Source organism: Dendrobates tinctorius, unplaced genomic scaffold (assembly GCF_039654945.1).
Source record: "Dendrobates tinctorius isolate UK_male_01 unplaced genomic scaffold, ASM3965494v1 ptg000032l, whole genome shotgun sequence".
Lineage (NCBI taxonomy): Eukaryota > Metazoa > Chordata > Amphibia > Anura > Dendrobatidae > Dendrobates > Dendrobates tinctorius.
Genome location: NW_027361700.1, coordinates 5865496 through 5877249, shown reverse-complemented (window position 1 = coordinate 5877249; position 11754 = coordinate 5865496). Strand labels below are relative to the sequence as shown.

The 11754-nt window shown below is 44.9% G+C and overlaps 1 protein-coding gene across 2 annotated transcripts in view; it reads right to left on the bottom strand.

The window, feature by feature from the left end:
* Positions 1-1195: 1195 nt before the first annotated feature.
* LOC141086376 (inactive phospholipase C-like protein 2) overlaps positions 1196-11754 on the bottom strand; it is a 106578-nt gene continuing 96019 nt past the window's right edge. For both annotated transcript variants that reach the window (XM_073572345.1, XM_073572347.1), the window contains one exon: positions 1196-1812. In XM_073572345.1, coding sequence (XP_073428446.1) covers positions 1624-1812 — 189 coding nt within the window. In that variant the 3' untranslated portion in view covers positions 1196-1623. The remainder of the gene's footprint in view (positions 1813-11754) is intronic.

Here is an 11754-nt window from a genome sequence, read left to right as displayed (position 1 = left end):
CATAGGCTGCCAATATTCTTGGCAACAATGGTCCTGTTTACACAGGGTGATGTGCTGCCAAGAATGATGATCTTTTGTGCAGCACAAAAGATCATTTCACCTGACCAATGAGCGTTTTGCATGTTTGTCAGGAGACTGGCAACCTGTTCAGACTGTGCAATTATTGTGAAACTAGAATTCCTAGGAATGCTCATTCGCCGTAACAAAGTGTAAATGGACCTTAAGTTTGTATCCGGTCAGATGGAGCAAGGTTGATTCTATTTGATAGAGTTAGAGATGAAGGCCATATGTTGATGTGACAAACGTCATCAGATAGCAGGGCAGTCCCTATTGAATATGTGCATGTATAGTATACGTCAATAGGTCAGATGCATCAGTGTGGAGTCAGCTCCATCACTACATTTCATATGTTAAACTCCGATACTTTTAATCATTTGACTCGACACCACAGCATCACTACTACATCTAGTGGACGGCAGAGTGTTATGTGCATACAACTAAAGGCTCGCGCTAATAAAAATGGACAATGCCAACCGTAAAGGACCTTAGTTGTGTGAAAGTTAACAAAAACTGAATTTTTTATTCCATCGACGGCACACATCCACGGTATGGAAAGATGCCAGTCATTTCTTCATTTAATCGTTGGATAAAAGATTGTTTGCTGCTAAAACGATCTGACAAAATGTTCCCAAAATCATCTACCGTCCTTTGGTGTGATTGGCGAGTCTGAATTTGCATTAATGCCCAATACGGCAAAGATGTGTAGCTTGCATAATATCCCATTATCGCACTATAGTGCACAGTGTATAGATGTAGCAGAGCTGTATTTGTCATGCAACTGTTCTGTGCACCATGATAAGCAATGAAAGGAAACTCAACGGAAAGTCCGAAATTCCCATACAACTTGAGGAACATGTCAGATTTTAAAGACATGTGATTTGGGGTGGGGGAGGGAAGACTCCTTTAAGAAATTTGATGGCTTCTTTCTAGCTTTGCAGCAAATTACTATGTATTTTAACCCATAGATGCTGTAGCATGCCAGCACAATTGATTTTCCTATAAAAATTGGTATATGCCAAGAGGTTACAGATAGTCATTATGGGGGGACAAACACAATCTGCGTTTTGTGCAATTATAAAGTAAGCCCTCTGACTATTTAACCTGTACCCCCCTTTATGACCACAGACATTAGAAATGGCTCTGAACAAGTGTATTTAAACCACAAGTGATCTCATACAATACATGAACAGAGGGGGGTATGAAAAAAGTGAACAGAGGTAGCAATACACTTCTCCCCTCCCAACCCCAAGTCTTCACTGTTTTGGGAAGGGTGTAAATAGAGGTGACATGAGGCTGGTCTGTAAGTGCACAAAAATATAAATGTAGGTCTTCCATTAGATGTCTCTCCTGATCTCCAGTATTTTGGAACATTCTAAAGTCTAAAGTTCCACACCTGTGTCCCGGAGGATGGTGGTAAAGGAAAAGAGAGGGGCACTATGGGGCGAGAGCCTAACATTTACCCTGTAGCTGCTGGGACACATCTGCAATGAATGGCAAAATGTTGCAGAAGAGTCTGCCATGCCAGGGGTTAAGTCCTTGTTCTCCTGGCTGCTGAATGCATCTTCATAAGCTAGTGTTGCCTCCGCCGTCTGTCTCGGGGATGGGTTCCAGGGTCCCTCGCGGTCTGAAGATATCAAAGGAAGGGGAGTGGGAACTTGCACGGCTTATGCCACAGGACTGCCCCGCATGGTGGATCTGCCTCACGTGGTCCACAGCTTCGTTCTTGGCATGTTTGAGGAGGTCAGCTTGGCCCTGTGGGATTATGGAAAGAATCATTAAGAATACTGTGTGAAGTTTGTGAACATGTGATTGAATTACTGAAAAGAGATGAAAGGAAACATTGACCTGGAAAGTATGGGATGCTGATATTGAGCAGAAGGGATGTGTTATGATGCCGCCCTGATGATGATACTGTACATCATCAGTAAAGAAGTAAAGCGCCATGCATACCACATAGGGATGAGGGGACAATGCATACCTGGCTTACACTCGAGTCAATAAGCTGACCAAGTTTTTCGTGCCAAAAGTAGGTGCCTCGGCTTATACTCTAGTACAGTGTTCCCCAACTCCGGTCCTCAAGAGCCACCAACAGGTCATGGTTTCAGGATTTCCTTAGTATTGCACACGTGATAACTGAATCACCTGGACAGGCAAGAATTCAAACACCTGGGCAATACTAAGGAAATCCTGAAAACATGACCTGTTGGTGGCTCTTGAGGACCGGAGTTGGGGAACACTGCTCTAGTATATACAGTAATTGATACACAGCCATTTTGCAAGTTTTTCACCTACAAAGCATGGAGAGGTCTGTAATTTTTATCGTAGGTACACGTCAACTGTGGAAATCAGAATCTAATATATAAAGCTCAACGTGTGTACGTATGCGTGCATGTCCGGGATTGGCATCTGCATCGTCGCAGCTACAGCCACAAAATTTTGCACAGTCACACATCTGGACCCCGAGAGCGTCATAGGCTATGTTGTGAGGTGAAATTCTAACCCTGTGTGTTCCAATTCACCAAACAATTTTGCCTATTATTCTTATCATTTCTATGGTGTTATCATCCTTCTGTAAAGCTGGAAATAACAATTTATTACCCTGCCAACACAGACCACCCTCTGACACAGACTGCAGGGGGAGCCCAGTATCACACAGGATAGGATTAGATACACAGCTCAGCAGTCAGTATCACACAGGATAGGATTAGATATACAGCTCAGCAGTCAGTATCACACAGGAGAGGATTGGACACATGGCTCAGCAGTCAGTATCACACAGGAGAGGATTAGATACACGGCTCAGCAGTCAGTATCACACAGGAGAGGATTAGACACATGGCTCAGCAGTCAGTATCACACAGGAGAGGATTAGACACATGGCTCAGCAGTCAGTATCTCACAGGATAGGATAAGATACACATCTCAGCAGTCAGTATCACACAGGATAGGATTAGATACACAGCTCAGCACACAGTATCACACAGAATAGTATTAGCTACACGGCTCAGCAGACAATATCACACAAAATAGGATTAGATACACGGCTCAGCAGTCAGTATCACACAGGATAGGATTAGATACACGGCTCAGCAGTCAGTATCACACAGGATAGGAATAGATACACGGCTCAGCAGACGGTACCACACAGGATAGGATTAGATACACAGCTCAGCAGTCAGTATCACACAGGATAGGAATAGATACACGGCTCAGCAGACAATATCACACAGGATATGATTAGACACACAGCTCAGCACACAGTATCACACAGAATAGTATTAGATACACGGCTCAGCACACAGTATCACACAAAATAGGATTAGATACACTGCTCAGCAGTCAGTATCACACAGGATAGGATTAGATACACGGCTGAGCAGTCAGTAACACACGATAGGATTAGATACACAGCTCAGAAGTCAGTATCACACAGGATAGGGTTAGATACACGGCTCAGCAGACAGTATCACACAGGATAGGACTAGATACAGTGCTCAGCAGTCAGTATCACACAGGATAGGATTAGATACATGGCTGAGCAGTCAGTAACACACGATAGGATTAGATACACAGCTCAGCAGAAAGTATCACACAGGATAGGGTTAGATACACAGCTCAGAAACAGGATGTGCCAAAGGAGAGGACATTTTCATTCCAAGAATTCCACTCATTCCATCGGATTTGTAATGTTGTTTATCAAAAGGCTCTTGAATGAGTTGAAAATAAAATACTATCAATACTTGGGTAATCGTTTAGTTAATTTGTGTTGCAAATCTGTAGTGTTGAACATATGATGTGAAATGTTTTTATGTGCAATATACTCATTATAATTTGTTATAACTAACCACAGTTGGTTACTATGCCCAGGCAATGCCGGGCTCTTCAGCTAGTCTAAAAATAAAAACCAGAAAATCACATTGTATGATTTTTACATAATTTTTATTTTATTGCATGAAATAAGTATTTGATACAGTAGAAAAACAGAACTAAATATTTGCTACAGAAATTTTTGATTGCAATTACAGAGGTCAGACTTTTCCTATAGTTCTTGACCAAGTTTGCACACGCTGCTGCAAGGATTTTGGCCCACTCCTCCACACAGATCTTCTCCAGATCTTTCGGGTTTTTGGGCTGCTGCTGGGCAACATTGAGCTTCAGCTCCCTCCAAAGATTTTCAATTGTCTTCAGGTCTGGAGGCTGGCTAGGCCACTCCAGGACCTTTAAATGCTTCTTATGGAGTCACTCCTTAGTTGGCCTGGTTGTGTGTTTCAGGTAATTGGCATGCTGGAAGACCCAGCCACGACTCATCTTCAATGCTCTTACTGAGGGAAGGAGGTTGTTGGCCAAAATCTCGTGATAAATGATCCCAACCATCCTCCCCTCAATACGGTGCAGTCGTCCTGTCTCCTTTGCAGCACAGCCCCCCCCAAAGTATGATGTTTCCCCCACCATGCTTCAAGGTTGGGACAGTGTTCTTGGGGTTGTACTCATCCTTCTTCCTCTTCCAAACACGGCGACTGGAGTTGATACCAAAAAGTTCTATTTTTGTCTCATCTGACCACATGATCTTCTCCCATACCTCCTCTGGATCATTCAGATGGTCATTTGTGAACTTCAAAGGAGCCTGAACATGAGCTGGCATGAAGAGGGGCACCTTGCAGGATTTTAATCCATGACGGCTTAGTGTGTTACTAACAGTAATGTTTGAGACTGTGATCCCAGCTCTCTTCAGGTCATTGGGAGCAAATCTTGCAAAAGTACCGTTATACTAAATGCCTCTCAGCTACAGAATTAGGGCATTTTACTATATGAGCATGCTGCCCCTTTAAGAGCAGGGGAGTGCGTGCACTCTAGACGCGATGCTGGGACTCCGTACAGGAAGTAAGCACGGAGCTACACTGCCGGGGAAAGGAGTATGACTGCGTCCCTGCATCGAGGGAGAAGGAAAACCATGCAGGGACGCCGGCTATAGCGTTACACAGACTCTGTGCCTTGGAGAGCAGAGCACCAGGGGAACGGGAGTGAGGTATGTGTTTTTTTCATGTGTTTGGGTTATTTTTATGTATATTGGGGGCTCATGCTGTATATAAGAGGCTATATGGGGGCTCATGCTGTATATACACTAGTGGCCAAAACTGTGGCAACACTTCAAATTTTGGTCATTTTTTAAAGTGTTTAGCATGCAATCATACAAAGTGTTTATAACAATAATGCCACAAGTAGTCTAAGGGTAGATTAAAACACCTCAACATAGAGAAAAAGGTTACCATAATACAAAATATCTAACTACCTCTAATAGAACAGCGAAATGGCAGAATAAAAAAAGAAAATCACATCTTAATATTTTAATTTCATGCTATCACTATGTGTTCTTCCTTTAGTAGCGTGTAGGGTATCCTTTAGCATCGATAACAGCTTTGCATCTTCTTGGCATTGTTTCAACAAGACTTCAAGTAAAAATTTATGATTTTTACTCACAAAGATCAAAGTACAGTATTTATTGTCATAATTATAAAAACTATCGACAAAATATCAAAAACTAGTCTCCCGATATCTTTAGTAACAGATTGCGTGCCAGAGAGCCCAATATAATTACATAATTAAGTAAGATTGCCAAAAGTTACAGAAGCCTCGAAAAATGTTACAAACTTTAAGTGTATCCACAATAAACTTGAAGTGTTGCCACAATTTTGTCCACTAGTGTATGAGGCTGTGTGGGTGTCATCAGTGTTTTGGATCTATGTCTTCAGGGTTTGGTCAGTGGGTCATCAGAGAGTTTGGTCCGTGGGCCATCAGAGTTTGGTCCGTGGGCCATCAGAGTTTGGTCCGTGGGCCATCAGAGTTGGGTCCGTGGGCCATCAGAGTTTGGTCCGTGGGCCATCAGAGTTGGGTCCGTGGGCCATCAGAGTTTGGTCCGTGGGCCATCAGAGTTGGGTCCGTGGGCCATCAGAGTTGGGTCCGTGGGCCATCAGAGTTGGGTCCGTGGGCCATCAGAGTTGGGTCCGTGGGCCATCAGAGTTGGGTCCGTGGGCCATCAGAGTTGGGTCCGTGGGCCATCAGAGTTGGGTCCGTGGGCCATCAGAGTTGGGTCCGTGGGCCATCAGAGTTGGGTCCGTGGGCCATCAGAGTTGGGTCCGTGGGCCATCAGAGTTGGGTCCGTGGGCCATCAGAGTTGGGTCCGTGGGCCATCAGAGTTGGGTCCGTGGGCCATCAGAGTTGGGTCCGTGGGCCATCAGAGTTGGGTCCGTGGGCCATCAGAGTTGGGTCCGTGGGCCATCAGAGTTGGGTCCGTGGGCCATCAGAGTTGGGTCCGTGGGCCATCAGAGTTGGGTCCGTGGGCCATCAGAGTTGGGTCCGTGGGCCATCAGAGTTGGGTCCGTGGGCCATCAGAGTTGGGTCCGTGGGCCATCAGAGTTGGGTCCGTGGGCCATCAGAGTTGGGTCCGTGGGCCATCAGAGTTGGGTCCGTGGGCCATCAGAGTTGGGTCCGTGGGCCATCAGAGTTGGGTCCGTGGGCCATCAGAGTTGGGTCCGTGGGCCATCAGAGTTGGGTCCGTGGGCCATCAGAGTTGGGTCCGTGGGCCATCAGAGTTGGGTCCGTGGGCCATCAGAGTTGGGTCCGTGGGCCATCAGAGTTGGGTCCGTGGGCCATCAGAGTTGGGTCCGTGGGCCATCAGAGTTGGGTCCGTGGGCCATCAGAGTTGGGTCCGTGGGCCATCAGAGTTGGGTCCGTGGGCCATCAGAGTTGGGTCCGTGGGCCATCAGAGTTGGGTCCGTGGGCCATCAGAGTTGGGTCCGTGGGCCATCAGAGTTGGGTCCGTGGGCCATCAGAGTTGGGTCCGTGGGCCATCAGAGTTGGGTCCGTGGGCCATCAGAGTTGGGTCCGTGGGCCATCAGAGTTGGGTCCGTGGGCCATCAGAGTTGGGTCCGTGGGCCATCAGAGTTGGGTCCGTGGGCCATCAGAGTTGGGTCCGTGGGCCATCAGAGTTGGGTCCGTGGGCCATCAGAGTTGGGTCCGTGGGCCATCAGAGTTGGGTCCGTGGGCCATCAGAGTTGGGTCCGTGGGCCATCAGAGTTGGGTCCGTGGGCCATCAGAGTTGGGTCCGTGGGCCATCAGAGTTGGGTCCGTGGGCCATCAGAGTTGGGTCCGTGGGCCATCAGAGTTGGGTCCGTGGGCCATCAGAGTTGGGTCCGTGGGCCATCAGAGTTGGGTCCGTGGGCCATCAGAGTTGGGTCCGTGTGTCATCAGAGTTTGTTTGGACCACGTGTCAGCGTTTCATCAGTATTTTTCACAGTTCTATAAATAAATAATTTACAAGGTTTTTCTTATGGTTTGCAATGTAAAACATTGCCATTGTCATCCGTGCACTATGAGTGTTTTTCACGGACCCATAGACTTGTATTGCTACTTTTCATCAGTGCTGCCAGAAAAGAACGTAAGTGTCTTCTTGAGATTTCCACCGATATACAGTCTGTGAAAAAAACAAGGACATCTGAAAAGCTCCACAAACCATCATGGGTATATGCTGCATCTGTGAAAAACACGGTCAGAACACTAACGTAAAACACTGATGACTGAATGAGGCCTAACAGAAAGCCTGGCCATGTTGTCCATAGTAACTAAGTATCAATCAGCTATCAATTCTTACACTTGAAAAGTGAAAGCTGAATTATCATTGGTTGCTATAGGTAGCAAACAAGGGCAAAATGAGAATGAATAACTGAGATTCATGTTTCTCCCCACTATGACTAATATATATATATATATATACACATACATATATATATATATGTATATATATATATATATATATGTATATACACATACACACACACACTATAAATGTACCTTTCAGTCAGTCTATACGATACGCTGCTTCCATGTGATGTAGTATATCAGAGAACGTAGACTCGGTTTTCCATTGACACTATTTAGACCACTACAAGCTGAATTCCCAAATAATGACAGTAATTTGTCTGCGGGGACTCTGACATTTTATTCGGATGACAGAACAAACAAAGGAAGAGATGGCAGTCTTCAAAGTGCCTTAAATGCCATTCAATCTGTTCACTCCACAAGGGCTTTTCATTTTCATATTTCCCTGTGAATCTCAGCGTGTGCGCCCCTGTTAGTAGGGTACAGGGGCGATTGTACAACGCTGGCCATTAAATGTGCATTGTACGCATTTAAAGGGTATATCATCGGTATCAGTTTACAATATTTGGAGTCTATTGTGGGTCAAAGAGAAAGTATCACCCACATTCTTTTATTCAAATCAGTTTTTGCTTTCTGATTGTAATTTTTTTTATTCTACTCTGTACATTGATGGCCCTTATCTTACACAGATCCATCAGCTGAATGGCTCACATGAAACAGACTGGAAATGTTCATTGACTTTCTTTCATAGGACATCAAGCATCACTGTAGTAGGGTCCTGTATACTCAGCAAAGACATCACCAATAATAGACTCCTGCATATAAGACAGGCACAGGCATCTGAATATAAAGGCATCACTTGTAATTGGTGCCTGCATATATAAAGGTATCACCTGTAACAGGCACCGGTATATTAAAGCATCGCCTGTAACAGGGACTTGTATATAAAGGTATCACCTGTAACAGGCACCTGTATATTAAGGCATCGCCTGTAACAGGGACTTGTATATTAAGGCAACGCCTGTAACAGGGACTTGTATATTAAGGCAACGCCTGTAACAGGGACTTGTATATTAAGGCAACGCCTGTAACAGGGACTTGTATATTATGGCAACGCCTGTAACAGGGACTTTTATATTAAGGCATCGCCTGTAACAGGGACTTGTATATTAAGGCATCCCAGTAACAGGGACTTGCATATTAAGGCATCGCCTGTAACAGGGACTTGCATATTAAGGCATCGCCTGTAACAGGGACTTGTATATAAAGGCATCGCCTGTAACAGGGACTTATATATAAAGGCATCCCAGTAACAGGGACTTGTATATTAAGGCAACGCCTGTAACAGGGACTTGTATATTATGGCAACGCCTGTAACAGGGACTTTTATATTAAGGCATCGCCTGTAACAGGGACTTGTATATTAAGGCATCCCAGTAACAGGGACTTGTATATTAAGGCATCGCCTGTAACAGGGACTTGCATATTAAGGCATCGCCTGTAACAGGGACTTGTATATAAAGGCATCGCCTGTAACAGGGACTTGTATATAAAGGCATCCCAGTAACAGGGACTTGTATATTAAGGCAACGCCTGTAACAGGGACTTGCATATTAAGGCAACGCCTGTAACAGGGACTTGCATATTAAGGCATCGCCTGTAACAGGGACTTGTATATAAAGGCATCGCCTGTAACAGGGACTTTTATATTAAGGCATCGCCTGTAACAGGGACTTGTATATAAAGGCATCGCCTGTAACAGGGACTTGTATATTAAGGCAACGCCTGTAACAGGGACTTGTATATTAAGGCAACGCCTGTAACAGGGACTTGTATATTAAGGCAACGCCTGTAACAGGGACTTGTATATTAAGGCATCGCCTGTAACAGGGACTTTTATATTAAGGCATCGCCTGTAACAGGGACTTGTGTATAAAGGCAACGCCTGTAACAGGGACTTGTATATAAAGGCATCGCCTGTAACAGGGACTTTTATATTAAGGCATCGCCTGTAACAGGGACTTGTATATAAAGGCATCGCCTGTAACAGGGACTTGCATATTAAGGCATCGCCTGTAACAGGGACTTGTATATAAAGGCATCGCCTGTAACAGGGACTTGTATATTAAGGCAACGCCTGTAACAGGGACTTGTATATTAAGGCAACGCCTGTAACAGGGACTTGTATATTAAGGCATCGCCTGTAACAGGGACTTGTATATTAAGGCAACGCCTGTAACAGGGACTTTTATATTAAGGCATCGCCTGTAACAGGGACTTGTATATTAAGGCATCGCCTGTAACAGGGACTTTTATATTAAGGCAACGCCTGTAACAGGGACTTGTAAATTAAGGCAACGCCTGTAACAGGGACTTGTAAATTAAGGCATCGCCTGTAACAGGGACTTGTATATTAAGGCAACGCCTGTAACAGGGACTTTTATATTAAGGCATCGCCTGTAACAGGGACTTGTATATTAAGGCATCGCCTGTAACAGGGACTTTTATATTAAGGCATCGCCTGTAACTGGGACTTGTATATAAAGGCATCGCCTGTAACAGGGACTTGCATATTAAGGCATCGCCTGTAACAGGGACTTGTATATAAAGGCAACGCCTGTAACAGGGACTTGTATATAAAGGCATCGCCTGTAACAGGGACTTGTATATAAAGGCATCGTCTGTAACAGGGACTTGTATATAAAGGCATCGCCTGTAACAGGGACTTGGACATAATGGCATCGCCTGTAACAGGGACTTGGACATAATGGCATCGCCTGTAACAGGGACTTGTATATAAAGGCAACGCCTGTAACAGGGACTTGTATATAAAGGCATCGCCTGTAACAGGGACTTGGACATAATGGCATCACCTATAGGAGGCCCTCCGTATTAACCACTGTCTGCTTTCCTCTGTAGTAAAGCAATGTGTTATTTGCTCGGCACCCCAACTACACAGGCCAGGTTCAGACAGGTATATTTCACCATACAGACGGCATTGCCTTTATTGACTGTGGGTTTTCCGACCTGAACTTATTTATAGTCTCCTAGACACAATAGGCTGTAAGTTTTAGTTCGGAGACAAAGGGTCAGACTGGGCATTGTGGTTCATACATGTCTGCCCACAGCCTTATTATTGGTGATGCTTGTTGGACAGTGGCTCACTCTAATCAATGAACATCTCCTTTAATAAGGCTAGTGCCTGTAGCAGCCAGCTTGACAGCTCTAAGCTCAGATAATTATATTATAATTGTCTGCCTGAGCAATCAGATGGGTCTCTGTTCAGCAGGGCACGGCCGCAAGGAAAGACAGCGCAGGTCATGGGTTGTGTACTCTTGGTTTGAAGGGGTCTGTCAGCCTCAAAATAACACTTCTAAACAAGCACAATGCACCCTTGTTGCGGCCAAAACAGTTCAGTGAACCTTCCCAACCTCTTGTTTTGCCTTTATCACTGCCCTCATATTCCTTGGTTGACAGCTCTGGCTTTACTGGAGCCTGAAGAGGGCGGACATAGATGGAAAAGAAGTAGGTGGGAAGGTGCGCCGAGCTGCTCAGCCGCGATACGAGTTCACAAAGTCCCTGTGCTTAGTTTGAACAGTCATTTTGTGCTATCAGACTCCATTGATTGTGCTTATGACAGAAAACAGGCAAATATAAGTAGATAAATCTTCCCCATTGTGTCCACTAACAGACTACAGGCTGCCAGAAACAACAGACTGCAGGCTCCATGGGACAGACAAACAAATTTACATTTGCTTTATTTGTTGTTATGCAATAACCCAATATATTGTGTAAAAACCATCCACGGTGCAATATAGGGCATTATAAACAGCCTTTATTAGCACTGCAGTAATACACAGTAATCAGCGGTGGGTATACAAGATTATTGGATTGTGCATAAAGGACATGTGATGGATGGTAGAAGTCTCCCATCAGCATACGAAGGGTTAACCTGTAGGCCATTAAAATGGATGTTTTATTACAGCAGGAGATGCCAGCAGGGAAAGTTCTCCATATTTATACACTGTTCACGGAGCT